This window comes from Megalops cyprinoides, chromosome 25 (assembly GCF_013368585.1).
Source record: "Megalops cyprinoides isolate fMegCyp1 chromosome 25, fMegCyp1.pri, whole genome shotgun sequence".
Lineage (NCBI taxonomy): Eukaryota > Metazoa > Chordata > Actinopteri > Elopiformes > Megalopidae > Megalops > Megalops cyprinoides.
In genome coordinates this window covers 16175135-16192081 of record NC_050607.1, presented here as the reverse complement: position 1 = coordinate 16192081, position 16947 = coordinate 16175135, and the positions used below count along the sequence as shown (strand labels likewise).

At 48.2% G+C, this 16947-nt stretch overlaps 1 protein-coding gene across 1 annotated transcript in view; it reads left to right on the top strand.

Annotated features, from left to right (window-relative positions):
* The first annotated feature begins 8591 nt into the window (after positions 1–8591).
* Positions 8592–16947, top strand: part of tmcc3 (transmembrane and coiled-coil domain family 3) — a 62035-nt gene continuing 53679 nt past the window's right edge. Inside the window, exon 1 of the mRNA XM_036520023.1 lies at positions 8592–9062. Coding sequence (XP_036375916.1) covers positions 9018–9062 — 45 coding nt within the window. The 5' untranslated portion in view covers positions 8592–9017. The remainder of the gene's footprint in view (positions 9063–16947) is intronic.

Below are 16947 nucleotides of genomic sequence, written 5' to 3'. Positions count from 1 at the left end.
GTACATTAGTGCAAGCAAAAGTGTCACGTAAACATCACAACTAAACCAGAAATTGTCACTAACACATCTCAACAGAAGTACCACTGAAATATAATACTGCAATAATGACAGCGCAAGAACGCGCGTAGATTTACGTAGTCTTAAGGACAAAAAACAACGCTGCAGTAGCCTTCAGGTGTCACGCGTGAAATCATTAAGTACTACGGCATGCTTAATGAGGTGGTGCAATTACGCGGGGGAGTCGAGGTCTGGGGATGGCGGGTTGCAGTCTGTTGAGGTGGAGGAAAATGGACGGCGACTCTTTCCAACACACGGGGTCTGGAGCGGACAGGAGACGTGACTGGGATGTGGTAACAGGTAACCAGGTACCGAGGTAACAACGCCGCGGTGCTGCTGGAGCTTACGGCGGGTGGAGACTTTACTTCGCCTACGGCCTTTAGAAACGGCTACGTTAATGCCATGTCTGTTAATACTAAAGACCCCTTCAAATCACACGGTAAAACTCAGTTGAAAGGAAGGTAATAATCGCCCGGGCCCCTTATATTCCACATGGGTATATCCTAGCACATACTGTAATTTGGTTTAAATCAAATGTAAACTTTTCCGCTGACTCGAAGCATCAGAGAATTACATATTTATTGAATTAAATAATATGGACAGATGTCCATGTGGACAAGTAACACATATATAATGTACACATTTTAAAATATAAAAACGGGTGTATTTCAAGAATATGTTACATATGTGTGTGGACAAGAATGTTGAATGTACACATACATGTAGATGCATATTATACTAAATTGGATAACGAGGAGTTACATAAAATGCATCGCTGTATAGGAAACTCATAATGCATACAGTAAAATCAATGTAAGGTTTCTGCTGAGATCAAATAATACTGTTTGTTGTACAGTACTTCAACACATAAAAAGAATTTAGTGCAGATACATTCCAGCAGGCTTTCAAATACGTTTCTCTGCGTCCTGAACAGCTGTTCTGAATTATATATAATTGCGTAGGATATCTGCGGTATATCTGTTTGAAGACAGCTTCCTCAGACCCGCAGGCTTAAAACGTTAAATGTATCAGCCTTGTCTGTGTATATTTTTTTTATTTGCGTATTTTTTGCACACTTTGTTGTCTTTACTGTCTTTAGTCTAAAATGGATTAATGTATTCTTTTGGCCGTCATAAAAATGACAAAGGAAATATATTTTTAAGAAAGTTTTTTTTTTTTTTTTTTTTTTTTTGCAAAATCTTAAACTGAAATCTCATTTACATAAGCGTTCAGACCCTTTGCTATGGAATTCCAAACTGAGATTCGGTGCATCCTGTTTGCTTTGATTATCCTTGAGATGTCTCTAGAACTTTACTTGGGAGTCCACCTGTCGCAAGTTGAAGTGATTGGATGTGATTTAGAAAGGCACACAGCTGTGTATGTAAGGTCCCACAATCCACAGTGCACGTCAGAGCAGGCCACTGCACACTAGCTGGGTATAGAACATGAAGTTGTTAGGTAGCTATTTCAGATTTTCTGCTACAAGACAGTACTGCAGACTCAACCAAAGATAATCTCTTTATGGTAACATGCAAGTGGTAACTTATGATTGTGAGGTAAATTGGTGGGAATAGAAAGAGAGAACGCAGTGTAGGTGTTTTCAACACGGTGAGTGCTTGCATATCTTAATGGTCGCTCATAACTGGTAATGTTTTTCATGTTTGGAGGTGGAACTGTTTGAAGTAATTGCGCTGGTGTTCAGAGTGCAGCTACACCCATTAAAAGTTAGCCTTTCCCTTTTAAGTGTACCCACCGCAGTATTGATCTCTACAATAAACACCGATCACAATACTGGACAGTAGTTATTAATGTTTTTCAGAGACCTTTTGAAAGACAATATTCAGGCTTTCTATTTGTCCTTTCCTGCAGTCATTACTGGTTGTGTGATATAACCCGCCTACCACTTTGCCCTAGTGTCCAAGAAGTTCGTCCAAGGGAAATAACCTGACCATGAGTGGCATGAGTGATTTCTACGACCTCTGCTGGCTTGCCAGGATGACGAGCCACAAGTGGGAATGGCCAAAAGTGAAAGGTCAGTGACCTCCAACAGACACACACACACACACACACACACACCACCCTAGGACCAGAAAAGCAGGAGTGTTCTGTGTTGTCCTTAATGCTTTGCGTTTGGTAATGAGACGAAAAAAAGAATGTGCAGAAAGCTGTCAGGTCATGGCTGTGATTTTTCCTTTTGTGGGGAATTACTTTCTTGGCAGGTTCATGTCAGCTCTGAGACGCCCTGCAGCGCTGTTGCTCTGATGCGTGTGGAAGGTAATGACTCATTGTAACGCGCTCGCTAGGTGATGGGGAAGGGAATGCCGTAGCTGTGGGGCTTCCCGTCTGTTCGCGCGCTGTGTCTCTGTGGTTCATATCTTCATTTCAAGCTTTATGTCTTCTAAGCAGGGAAAAATGCACACGGTAATTCTTTGGGAGGGGAGTCATTAACCATGCTGTCTTAATCTCCTCCAGACTGGGGTGAAGATACTGTGCATGTTTTAGCTGTTGGTTAAAGCTGCAGAGGCAGCTGGGAGTTCTCTTGGTAGAGCCATGGCTTCTCCTCAGTGTTAAAAATGGCAGCAGTGTGGACTACTGACCAGCAGAGGGCGCAATGGAATCAGGATTAGGCAATGCTGTTAGAGCTGTTTGGACCTTTGCTTGTGCAGATGAGCAATCACGCCAGAAATGAAGTTAAGCGAACTGTTATTGCCGTGTTGATATTTAAACTTGTATATTAAGTATAAAAATGACACCCTTGTTAACAGGGACACTGTGTCCTTCATAACTGTTCCATTATGCTCACTTTAGGACTGTCTCATCTGAAAAAGGACCTGGTCAGTGCTAAGGTGTTTGGCAAAGTTGGTAAGAGGGTTTAAGATTGACTTCAGTGTTGGAGTGTGCTGTACTATAGGAGAGTGAAGTGTGTAATAAAGGAAAGTTACGTGTGTTGTGGTAAAGGAAAGTTTAGCATGCTGTACTATAGGACAGGTAAAGTGATACACTGTACACCAGTACTTGTCTCTGTGCTGCTGCAAGATGCTGTTAATTATCTCTGCTTCAGCTCTGTTCTCAAGCAAACTGTTCTGAAACCTTTAGGCTTTTCTTGCTGGGCACCACAGTCATGAATGTGATTGCTTCTGTGTGTATTTTTTGACCGGCATGTTTGTTTTTTTTCTGTCATAAAAGTGTGTATGTATTTCTATTTATAGATGCCTGCAGCGTGTGCTTGTAGATGGCTGCCTTGTTTGTGCATGTGGGGGTGTGTGCATATGTGCGTGTATATATATGTGAATGTATGCGCATATGTGCGTGGGTGTATGTGCGTGTGTATGCATTTACTTTGCATTGAATTTATTCATTTGGCAGAGTACAACACAAGCAAAAAGCCACATAAGGAGTCAAATTATTAGAAGCACTACATGACCAAGTTTAAATAGTTGGCCTAAGTACAAGCTGCCAGGTAGAGGTAGAATGCATTAAACCATCAGATTTGATTTTTTAGGGAAAACAAAGAATAACACAAGACATTTCTTTAGACAGTGTAGCAGGTGAGCGCAGAATATGTGTGTGTGTGTGTGTGTGTGTGTGTGTGTGTGTGTGTGTGTGTCTGTTTGCAGACGGCTCACGTACGGGATTGTGCTGAATTAGGTTTCCCAACAGCACGTGGTATTTCACAGCTGGGTGACCAGTACACTGATGTGCTGTCACTGCATCAGCTGACCAACTCGTCTCGTTTCTCAACCTCCTTCCGCTCCCGAGCAGACACAGGGCCGGGGAGAGAGACATGAAAGGTGGACTCCGCTCCGAGACAGAGGTGAGCCCTCTCTTCCGGCTTCTCCATTCCTCCCCCGTTCCACCTCTTTCACCCGTGGACGCGGCTCGTATCGCAACCAGAAGGTTGTGTTTCTAATCACTGCAAGTTCTGCGAAGATTTAAAACTGCCACCAATCGCGTGTCTGCACTAGCACGCGCAAGTCGACCTGTTACGCAGCAGCAGAATCGGGACCTGATCCCACGGGTTGACCGGGCATGGACCCCCGTGTCATTGTGATGTAATAATGAGACAGGGTCAGTGCCTCGTTATTGTGATGTAATAATAGGGTATACTTAGAAGGGGAAGGAAGCGACAAGTGAGGAAGTGCCAGTGAGGGCGGGGCTTCGATATGTGTCTGCGCTTATTTTAGCCAAAAGGCAGAGAAGCTTGCGCCAACCGTTTGTGTGGCAGCCAACTGCACGACTGCTCCGAAATGTATTTGTAGTGCTCTTCTTTAGTGTGTGTGTGTGTCCGTGTCTGCACATGTTTACCTGTCGCTTTGGCTGTTGCAGGGGATCTGCTCCATTAAATGAAAAAGATCACGCTGTCGTCGCTGTTCTCAAAGAAAGCTGAGGAGGTAAGAAAGTATTTTGGTGGAAAATGCTGATGCGTTGCAGAGGTTTGGCCACCAGGGGGCGGTCTTTCTCAGGGCGTGCCTTGCCTGCGTTAAATTTCGTTCAGGCTTTTCTGTGATTTGGAATGACAAATGAATTCATGGGTTGTTCCTTCTCAGAATGTTTCTGTTTAAAGCCTTGAGGTTTTGGCCCATTCATCTTGCCTGGGATATCTATCAGAGCGATTGACTGTAGATTTTAAAAATAGAACATGTAACACTCTCCCCAGAGCTGATCTTTATTTTGTGTTTTAGTGGTGATATGAAATGAAAGTAATGAACCACTCGTAATTCCCTGATCATTAACATATCATACACAGTTGTAAAGTACATAAATCAGTTATAAAGGCAAACTTACTTGGATCACACACAATAGATGACATGCTATGTAATGGATCCTGTTTATGGTCAGTTAATTGTTAGTGTTGTTTATGCGCAACTGGGTCAGTAAAGATTAAGCCTAAGTGTGGAATGAATAAATTAATTCAAATCATGATGTTTAATATCCTGGTGGGCTCTTCTTGAGAATTTAACTTGATATTATTCACTTCCATGCTGTAAAATTGTTTAAAGATTTAAAGAGGAGGAAAGAGTCTACAGGCCCTGGCCTGTCATTCACTCAACATTCTCATTTAGTTTCACATTCTCTCACTTCACTGACTTGCTGATTCACTCACTCATCGCTTAGTCTCACTCATTCACTGGAGTTACTGATTCACCTGTTCACTGAATCAATCAGCATTTTCCTAGTTAGACTAACTCACTCCCTCTCTCGCTCAATTCAGCGTTCTCTCATCCGGTCCCTTACTGTCACTTATTCACTTACTCAAGCACTCTCTGTTAATTCACTTCATCCTCTCACTCGTTCACTGAACCCTCATCCCTCCCTCATCCACTCAGTACCTTTTTCACGTGTGCATGTCTCTCACGAGAGCAGCTCCTGCTAATGTCCTCATGGTGAACACAGAGTAAATAGCCCTGGTTACTCAGTTACTCTTTACTTTGGCTGAAAGGCCACAGGAATGGAGATAAACTGTTTTATTTGAACTTCCTCGGTAACAGACCTGACTGTTTGAATTAGTCGCAGAGTCTACATGATGTAAATGTCATCACCAGAGGCTGTCTTTTGAAGGGTCTAGTCAGTGAACAGATAGTAGACCAGCGAGCAAACCTTACTGTTTGGGCTGCAATTAGAGGTCAGAGTTCAGCTTTAATATACCCCCATTCACATGAAAAAGACAGCCGGTCCTCGATGGCGTGTTGGGTCAGGCAGAGCTTTCGGAAAAAGGCATCAGCTTCCTGCCTGTAATTAGCTGAAAAGCCCCTCTTTGGTGTGTGGAAAGTGTCTGCGGTGTGACTTCTGTTCTGGGGGCTATTTCATGGTTGGCCGATCGCTGCCGTTTTAAACCGTGTGGGCTGTGGGATGGGGCATGTGAAGTCAGTGACCTGGACATCCATTCGAGGGAGGGAGGGAGGGAGAGAGAGAGAGCGGGAGCGTGCTTTTCCTGGTAATGAGGAAAAAGCAAAGCCAAAACACCCTTTGTTGTTGTTTGGCTGATCAAATCTGAGCTCCCCTGTCCAGAACGGCTCCTGAAGCCTCGCATTTCCCTGTATGCAAATTTGTGTCGGGGATCATTGGTCGGTGAGCAGGGCGTCAGATTTTCATAGGTGGATATGTGGTGGCACAACTTTGCATATGGTAAGTGGACTCTTATACAGAGCTCTGGCACGCAGGGTGAGTCTGCCTGTTTCCCTGTACCCACCCGTACTTGTGTGAGCACCGGCACAGTGAGAGGACTTGTGTGGGCAGAGATGGTGCTCTCTTTAAAAAACAAGTGTCAGAATGATATGTAAAACTGAAGTGGCAGTCCCTGAGTCTAAGTGCACTGGCAGTCTGGTCTGAGAGTCATTTTGTTTTTGTTGATTTTTTTTTTTTTATGCCCCTTGGCCGTGCACCTCCTGTCTGGCTGTGTCCTTGTGTACCTCTCCAAAGCCTCTCTCTGTTTTTTAATCTCTGTCTCTGTCTACTCCTCTTCTCTCATCCTCTCCCTCTTCTCTGCCCCCCCCCCCCCCATCTTCCCCCTCTCTCTACTTGCCAACCCTTCTCTGTCTCTCCCTGGCCCCACTCCTACGCCCTGTGTCCTCATTATATGGCGTTGGGATGCCCATTTTGCGCGTGACCGTGGTCATGGGATCACCACTCCGTCATGGCTTCGGGACTTCCAGCGCCCGCCGCGTCAGGTGAGGCTCAGAGCGTCATACTAGCCGCTGCGTCAGCTCCATCTGCGCCCCCCCCCCCCCCCCCCGCCCCCGCCCCCACAAGCCTCTGTCTCCTTCCCTCTTCTCCTGCCCTAGGCTGACTGTCTGTCCTCTCTCTCTCCCACTCTCACTTTGTCTCCTCCTCCCGCCTTCAGTCTTCATTAAGGTCTCTGGTGTTAGCCAATTGGTCGGGTGAGCTGTCACTCAGGCACAGCCTCTTGTCCAACCCTGCTACCTTATTGGTTCACGCAGCAGGAAGGGTGTGAAAGGGTGGCTGTTAAGATGCTGGCCCCATGCCGGCCTGAGGAGTTACTCACCAGTTTAATTATACGCTATAATTGAAACCTGACAGACTGGCTGCCTGTTCCTCATGTAATTCATTTACCTGAGGGATGCGAGTCGCTTATGTGGTGCACATTACTGGATGCATACTGAGGCGATTCAGAACAAGCACAGAGCAGTGCGACGCTCAGGATATTAACCTGGAGCCCTACGGTTGCAAGCCTGGCTCCCCAAACCTTGCGCTGTGCTGCTGTGCTGCGTTTCAGCTTGAGGAGTGTGGTGTGTGGAGTTCATTCAGCTCTGTCTCTCTGGAAGTGACTCAGACAGGGCACGCAGGGGGTGAGGAAGGGAAACGGATAATAAGATTTTCCACTTTCCATTTTCCGCATTGGTCACGAAGCAACTGCACTTTCTCAAACCGTAAAACAGAGAGCAGGAAATCTGACAAATTGATGCTCTCTAAATTTTTACACTTTCCTAAATTGTAATTTGCTCAGCTGTTTGCTACTGGCCCCTGACACCTTCTGACTTCTAATTGCTTAAAAAGGTAATACTTTATTAAAAGTTAGACGCAGAGGCCCTGAAAGTGTGCTCTGTACTAAATGCCCTTGTCCAAGTCCAGTAGAACGGCAGCTATGTTCCTCAGTTCTCTGTTCTTCACCGTTCTCCTTTTCATAACCCCCAAAGCTCCCTGAGAACAATGACTCCAGCGCTGCCTGGATCACCTTTAGTTGTCTGGTTGAAAGTTTAACCAATCCGAGTGAGGGTTCCCATCCCAAAACCTTTACCCAGACAAATGCATGCCCAAAACACAGCTTCCTGAAGTTGCTCATTCCGTTAAGAGTCACCTTGCATTTTAGGAAGATTCTAATTATGGTCTGCCCAGTGTGTCTGTTCAGCCATTGCCTGCGGTGAGTGGAGCTCATCTAGTAATGCTGTTTCCATGAATGTGAGAGTCCTACAGGGGTTCTGTGCCCAATGACTCACTGTGAAAGTGCTGGTCTGTAGGCTTTGTCATTCTTGTCAGAATGCTGGTTGTACAGGCTGTGCAGAACAATATCGGTCTCATTGCGCTCTTCCTGTCGGAGTTCTCCTGTGTTCTGCGTTTCCTGCCTGATACCCGGCTTCTCCGTGTCCGAGCGGGTTAGAGAGCAAGCCTCTCCGCTGTTATCACCTGCAGCAGCTGCTCCATGGCTTAAGTTCTGAGTTTCGCCGAGGCGCAGGGCTTCAAACGATGAGTTCACTTCCCCCGTAGGTGGGGGTGGGGGGGAGGGTTTGTTCAGGTCTGGAACAGCGGGTTCAACGACCCCTCGCCTGTGTGTCGCAAGGGGCCCGAGGTCTGCGGCGGGGCTCCACACACCTCCAGCGCGCAGGTTGTCTCCTCCTGTGAGAAAGATGGCCCGGTTCCAGGAGCAGCGTCTCCACCTTGTTTGCGCAGCGCGACGGTGAAGTAACAGCACACCGCCGCGAAGAAAAACAGAAAGAAGTTCCTAGAGCGTGCTCCGCAGCGATCGCAGTTCCCCCACTGCAACCCGAGCCCCTCCTACCTCCCCCCTCAGAGGGAATGTCCAGCCCCGTACTCTGCCTCTTCCTTTCGAGGAAACTCGCCTCGCTGGAGACGTGACGAGCAGTCGACGCAGTGGTTGCCGTGGTGAAGCGTGCCCGGACCCGCGAGATTAGAATCTCCCCTCCTCCGCTGTTTACAGACCTCTCTCTCTCTCTCTCCCGCCCGTCCCGGCTGAGGATCGGAATCGGGAACGGGACGGAGCGCCCGGGTCGCACGTGTTTTTGGGAGAGGGCTGGTCCCGGAGCTTTTATCTCGCGGCAGCAGGAAGGAAGGGCTCGTCCTCGGCGCAGACACAGGAAAGACGCCGTCCCGGACGTGTCCCGCCAGACGCGTGCGGCGGAGACCAGCATGCACGTCCTCGGCTGCGGGGTTAACGCACGCTCCTAGACCACCGCCGGCCAAGACCTGGAGGAAGAGGAGCAGAGATGAGGAAGAACTTCAGCGCGATCCCGCTCATTTACGTCACCCAGGTAGGAGTTTGACCGCATCTCTACGCCTCCTCTTTGCACTTACCCCCTTCCCGAAAAACACCGGAGCCCTCCCCCGTTCCTGACTGTAGATACTGTTGACCTGTTGAGCTCCATCGGAGGTGAAACCAAACCCTGCCGTCCCACTTCACAGACCAACTGCACGCCATATAGTTGTTTCCGTGTGAGCTGAAACGTGATCTTTCCTCGCTGAAACCGGAGAACAGTGAACCAGATATGTTGTGTTCTGAGGAACAAGTCACGTCTTGTTCTTATTTTTGCTAAGAAAAAAAAAAGCAGGGTAAAATTTGGCTTTACATGAAACGGCTTGCATCTGAGGTGCTGGTGGTGTCTGAACAGCCGAAGTCTCATGTCGTCGAGGGCGGGCCTGTCACCACGGCTGAGGTGGCATTCTAGTGACTTCTCTTGTGTTCTTGTCACCTCCGGTCCGCTGCCGCCGTGCCTGCGCTTCTGTCTTGTCACTTTCAAGCGGCGTGATGGTGTCTCAAGATGAGCATCGTTAAAGCTCTGGCTGGAAGGCTTGTCCCTCCCTCCCCCTCTTGTGCCATCACGTGGCTGAATGACACATTGGGACAGTTTGCCGCAGTGTCAGGCTGATCTTGTAGGGGGCCTCTGAATATGTGGTGGTGTGTGTGTGTGTGTGTGCCGGGGGGGGGGTTGGAGCGCTCAACAGAAAGGTGCTGATGGGTTTTCAATCCCATAATCCTCAGGGACATGGCAGCAAAGCAATCCCCTCGTCTTTCCTTTCCCACTGTTTCCTTTACTGTAACAGCTCTTTGAGTGGCAGTGCAGATACAGGGTGAGAGTGCTTCGCTCTGCACCTCATGGTTTTAGGATCGAATCCCACGTGGGACACTGCTGCAGTAGCTCATAATTTCTGAAACAGGTTCATGAAGTGACTGCGTCATTTCTAAAGCCATTTATTCATAAATCAATTGCATTACTTTGGGAAACGCAGACAGACTTTTGGCTTTTTTGTTTTTTCAGCTGTGTTAATGGCACATGGAAAGCTTGCCCTTAAACTACAATTTGTTGTTAGCTGCACTGAATTAGTGCCGATTGAGGATGGGGGAAAAAAACTGCTTTCTGCACTGCAAGCAGTTCCTCGAACATGTGTTGCCTGACCTTGGACACCTATAGATTGCAGATTGGAAATGACGGGATTCCAAAGTGCAAGTGACGCTGCATTTGGCACGAACTCTGTGCCCCGGCGCTGGGCAGACCCCGATACAGATACAGGGCTGAGAGTACGGGCGGAGCCTTTCAGCCGAGAAGCTGCGGACAGCCACCCAAATCAGGCGCTTTTTATGGTTGATCACAGAGTAATCTCAAGACTGCTCCACTTTCGCCGTTTGTGTGAAGTGTGTCACAGGCAGAGCAGTCTATGATTATGGTGTTTTCGGTTCGCTGTTTATGAGTCATCCTCAATCCCTTGTTGACTCTTTCACGTCAGGCTGAGTATCGGATGAGAAAAGGGCCGGCGTGCGGCTTCCAGGAACTCTCACGCTCGCGGCCTTCGCACAGCGGGCTGTTTACAATGTGTGTTTTTCATGTCTGAACGCGGGTCACCTGATCACCCGACCTCTTGTGGAATTCTGGGAAACGGGGAGTTTGCCGTGTGCACCCTGCAGTGTCTCACACCACAGAGAGGGAAAGAGATCCTGCACAGCGGGGAGGCTCTTCCTGTTTTCATTCCTTATTTGGTCATGAATGTCATACTGTCCATGGGATGTGCGTGCGTGCGTGCGTGCGTGCGTGCGTGCGTGCGTGCGTGCGTGCGTGTGTGTGTGTCTGCGTGCGCGTGTTTGTGCATGCCACTGTGTGTGGCGTGTGTGTGTGTGTATGTACCGTTTACAGTTTGTTTCATATGGATCTGTGCGTAGGTTGTGTAATGTGTGTTACAATATGGATCTCTTTGGCGTCTGATTGATCTGTGTGTGCATGTTTGAAAGAATGTGCAATATGTGATATGGATCTATATGTGTGTGTGCACGTGTGTGTGTGTGTGTATGCATCAACATCAGTATTTAAATTTGTCTAAGAAACAAATTTCACGCATTTAAGCATAAGTCTGTAGTTGAAAATGTCTTTGAATGCATATTTCCCATTATTTTAATCAGTGTGTCCACACTTTTGACTGGTACTGTATATATTACATGGAACTTTGTGTGTGCATGTGAGTAAGTATACATGCACTACATATATGTATATACATATATAATATATATGGCATGGAACTTTGTGTGTATGCGTATATGTGAGCATAGATATACAAGATGTAACTTGTGTGTGTGTTGTGTAAGTGTGGCTGTGAAACGGATCTGTGTGCGGGGACAGGTTTGTGTCACTGCTGTCGGTGGCAATGAGGACAGACAGCCGTGTTCCGTCAGGGGGCGGGCGGTGGAGGGTGAGCTAGCGGGCAGCCGATGGGGACCTGGGGGGGTGACTGAGGGGTCAGAGAGAGCAGCGGCTCTTCATTAGAGAGGCTGTGTGACCTGGATCGTCTCAGCGTCTGCACACCCCCCCCTTGCTACCAGTGTGTTCCCTCGGCACTATTTAGAAACACTGCGCCCAGAGTTATGTAACCTGCCTGTGTCAGTGTAATGGGGCGTATCCTGTAGTCCAAATGAGCTGGCTATTAGTGATATAACAGCCCCCCCACACACACCTTCCAACACGGGACCACAGAGAGGACATATTATTCCACCACAGGGCTCTTCTTTCACAGTGGAGTATGTTGTTTTTTTTTTGTTTTTTTTACAATAGATCTGTTCTTTTGCTGTGCAGCATATCTTTCACTGTGGACTTGGTGTTCCACAGTGGGTTGGTCTTTCACAGGGAAGCTGGTCTGTCACTGTGGGGCTCATCTTTCACCATGGGCCTGGTCTGCCACAGTGGGATGGTCTTTCACAGTGTATCTTGTCTTTCACAGGGAAACTTGTGTTTCACAGATAAACTGTAAAAGACTAGGTTTTTCCCCCTCTCTGTTTCATTTCGAATTAGGAATGGTCCCCAGTGCATTGAGCCTGACTCCCCGCTAAACCTGCTAAACACGTTGGCTCCTCCAGCGTACACTCCCACAGCCAGAGTGGGGCTGCCATTTTCACACCAGAGTGGGCCTTTTACAGCAGGGCTTGGGGTCCAGAGTAGCACCAGAGTGATGCTTTTGATAGAGCTACTCCTATTTTAGCTGTTAGCATGATAACAGAGACAGATGAAGCTGAAGTACTTGTGGAGGCAAAGAGCTGAAAACGAGCTAAAACCAGTCGATTATTGGTGGGACAGTTCGTTCCGATGGAAAAGCACTTGGCTCGTTGATCGAATCCCTTTTTTTGTGACTTCAACCTCTGTTCTTATCTGTGTAGTTAACCCATTCGGGTTGACCTTACCAGATTTACGCTACAGATTAAAATTGGATTTATGCCCTCTACTTGTGCAGTGAGAGAGACACAGGGGTAATTAAGATAATACATGCGGTAGATAAGTACCTTGTTTTTCACAGACCATCCAGTCCTCAACCGTAATTGGCCATTGGCCATGTAAAGGCTTCGGGATAAGATCCGGAAACGAATTAAGAGACCACAGCAAATCGGCCCATTAGAGTAAGTGGTCTCCACTTCCGATTCTGTGACTATGAAAATGCACACAGTGTACCTCACGTGCAGGATAGCGCCAATCACTGCTGACGCAGACGGAGACGCGCTTTGCTCACAGGCAGGTGAGTCACGTCGACCATCGAGTGGTTTCCCATTGTCCGTGTCACTCGTGACTCCCACACTGAGGTGGGCACGACCCCTCCCCTTCCTGTGGGGGCAGGAAACGGGGGACGGGACGCCGCGGCCCGTAACGTAGCCTGACGCAGATGCTCGTCAGCGGGAATTATCCAATTAACGCAATTTAAGAAGCCCAGGTGGATAAGCAAAGACAAATTATGTAGTCATTTTATGCAGGCACACAGACAATAAAGGATTTATGCCATAATAATAATGGCTTGTATTCATAAAACACCTTTCAATTACAGTCCCAAAGCACTGTGCCAGGTGTGCACTTAAAAAAAAGATTAAAATAAACACAAAGGGGAAGAAACAATCAAATGCTACCAAAAAATTAAAAGGGTAATAACAGAAGTCAAGACGATAAAAGCTAAGAAAGAGGAAGAGAAGGCATTTTTAGGAGAGATTTAAGCAGACGGGGTCAGGGCTGGCTTAAGGTGTTTTGGAAGCGCATTCCGAAGGTGAGGGGCAATGGCATGGAATATGGGATCCCCCACAGAGCGCTCCTTGTCCCGCACACATGGCTTTACATAGTGTCCCCACACCTGAGGCTGAGGGCCAGGGTCTTTTAGCAGCTCTTTCAGGTGCGTAGGAGCATTGCCATGAACACAGCTGAAGGTCAGCCGGAGGATTTTAAATTTTTATTCCGTAGTTGATGGGAAGCCAGTACAAAGCTGCCAGGACAATATGTTGGCACTCTCTCATCAGGACCTGGCAGCACTGAGCTGGATGTGCTTCTGTAGCCTCCTGCCAGCAGTCTCAGGGCGTTGCAGTTGAGCACATAGTGGGTATTATTTAGACCTTTGGTCTTGGTGTTGGGACTCATGGCATAGATTAACGTGTTAATAATGCTGGTGTGATTGAGCTGAGCTGAGGTAGGCGGTTCTAATCTGACCTGAGAAACCCTGCAGGAGAGGAGGATGGCAAGAAAGATAAGTGTGTGTGTGTGTGTGTGTGTGTGTGTGTGTGTGAGAGCGAGTGAGTGCGCATCAGGGCCTCAGTGGGACAGGACTGAGAAGGCTAGGCAGCACAGACACGGGTTTTACTGCTGTGGAAGGACAGGAGGGGGAGCACACTGTCTGACTCTGCATAAGATAATGCTGTGCACCTCTCACACACACACACAGACACACACACAGAAAACCACTGTCATCATCTTCATCATTGTGGCTTCCTGCTGTGTTTTCCTGTGCATGTGTGGGTGTGTCTGTTAGCGAAAGAGGGGACCCAACAACAGACTGATTATGATTATGAGCGATTATGAGTGAACAGCGTCACCGAGAGAGCCGGAGCAGGTAGAAAATTTACGGAGACAGGGATGGAGAGAGTGAGAGAAAAGAGAGGGAGAGGGTGAAAGACGAATAGGGCTAGGGGAGAGAGGAGGAATCCGTCGGCCACGGTGGGGCAGAAGCTCTCGTGGTCACATGGGCACCGGGTGACAGTGCACTGAGGCAGCTGCGTTCACCCCGAGTCGAAACCCAGACAGATTGTTTCCATACATGGTGTCCTCTGAGCACAGCAACAGGAAAGAAGCCCTGGCGTGTCTGTAGGCTCAGCGCCAGGAGAAAATGCAGAGGGATGCAGTTGCAATCAACGGGGGAGCACAAAAAGTCATAAATACTATGCAGACATCGGGATATAAGGACACAACAGTTGGTGCACTGAGTTCCGTCACCCCCATAGCCCCCATAGTCCGTACTAAGCACCCCCATAGCACTGGGTCTGAGCGTCTGGAACCCCACCCCCCCAGCACTACTTTAGCGTAGAGCCATCCTCCGTTTGTGCCTGTTTAGCTGTTATTAACTGCTCAGGGGTGGTCAGGTGTGCGCCGTCCTACCACTCTCACGGCGAGGGATCGTGGGAGTGTGCAGGGGATTGTGGGAGTGTGTGGGAGCAGCTAGGTCCAGGGCACCGAGGAGCTGTTTATTTCAGAGCCGATGTTGCTGTTCCCTCCCCGGTCCTCGCAGTAGTTCCTTGCCAGCGTTATACACGTGGGTGTGTAATTTGCAGACCACTCTCACAGCAGCCCTGTTCTGAAAAATGTGCAGCTGATACTGGAATGATGAGGTGGATGTCATCCTTGACATCTCAGTGAAAGCATATTTCAGTACAGGTGCTGGAAGGGCTTTCTGTGTATAATCGGCAAGTCACACGGACACAGCTTTCCAGCCGCCACTACAAGCGACCCTGTAATGATCCCAGCAAACTTTTTTTTTTAATTTGTCATTTATTTAACTAAACAATATTGAGATTTAGAATCTCTCTTCCTGAGAGTGGCTACCAAGAAACAGTAAGCGTAATTACACATGCAATTTACAACTGTAGACGAACAGTACATTCAACAATGAAACTAAAAAAACAAAGCATAAAGGTTTAGACTTTGGAACCCATACAAATGCACACAAACACGTGTAGGCACGCACTCATAAGCACGTACACACGCACACGTAAATACAGCTCTAATTCAGGAGCCGTTTTTGTTTTTTAACCTGAGTCTACTTTTGATTCCATGGTAATAAACCAAATGATTTATCATTTCACCACATAATGTCGCAAATGATTTATCTGGAAAAAAAAAAATGAAACTATGTGGTGTTCTCATGTCAAAACAAGCCTCCAGAAATAACTGCGGTGACCTTTAACCGACTTTAAGCGCTGATAGGGCAGTGAAAAGGTGTCTTTGTGAGGACTTCTGCTTTGCTCCCTACCTGAGTGGCACATTGCTTGCCCTGTTTCTGTGGAATGAGGAACGCCGAGTTGCGGGCCAGGGAGATAAGTTTTCGCAGCCGGCAAACAGGAAGCGCGGGGGCAGGAGATCGCGATCGCCTGACCCCGTGACCCTGTGCCCTAGTAACCCCGGTGACGTTCTGGAGAGTGACCCGGCCGGAGCACCTGGACGCGCGCCTCTCCCCTGCGCCCCAGAGTTGAACGAAACGCCCGCTCAGGGAGGTGCGGTGGCATTCGCGTCTGGCTCAGGAAGTGGGAAACTCGTATCTCTGTTCCTTTTTCTCACTTCTTCCTTCAGCGGAAACGTTTATCAGCCCGGTTCAGTGATTAATGCCGCTGCACCCGCTCTGCCTGCATTTACTCCATCTTTCAGATGGCAGATAGCACTGACGAATGTCGCCCTCATTGTTGATGTAAAGGTCCTTTTCCATTCGCGTGAACCCAGGCCATTGTTTCGTTTTTGCTGCCACCCCTACTGTAGCAGACAGCCACGTTTCCCACCAGACCCAACTTGGGTCATTGCATTACATTCATTTAGCAGACGCTCTTATCCAGAGCTACTTCCAACAGAACATAAGTGTATCCATTCAAGTTGAATGAGCAACAGGGTCAAGAGAATAGGGTCAAGTTCAGTCCTTCAGAGGCACAGCCACAGGTTCCTATGTAGATTCAAACCTGTGGCCCCCATGTCAGGAGCCTGCTGAAACAACTCGTTGTGATGTCACTTCCTGGCTCTCAGATGAGAGAGTGACTTTGCCAGTTTTTTCCCCACTGGTGATTGTATTACTGCCTTAATCACAAATAGTGAGAAGTCAGCTCCCATTTCTGTATTGTTCATAGTGTTTACAGGGCCTATTAACTAAGCGTCATGACAATTCATTGTATTGTAGAGTGTATAAACAGTAGGGGCCACGCTGAATGGGCACAGATATGATTCTCTCCCTCCCTTTGCATACAGAGATATCACTCATGAGCTGAGTTGACTGTGAAGGGACACAAATGATGACATCATGCTGTCTGTTGACTGTGGTTACACAAAGCAGGCCCTCACTGTGCATCAGGGCACAGGGTTCTGATCCCCTGGGGGCGGTGGTGGTGGTGGGGGGGGGGTCTGGCTGGCTTTCCTCACGGCCTGCCCTCATCTCTTGATGAAGCTCCAGCCACCATTCACACGCTTCTTCGATCCAAGCCCCCCCCCCGCCCCCCGCAGCGTGTCGGCCCCCGACCGATTAGGGGTCAGAGGTCACGCGGAATCACTTCCTGTCTGTGCGGTTTGTCACGTCACTCCCAGCTGTGAATTCAGAAGCGCTGCTCATTTGCCGTGGAAGCGAACGTGATCGAAAACGGGTAGGAACCGGAGCGCGCGA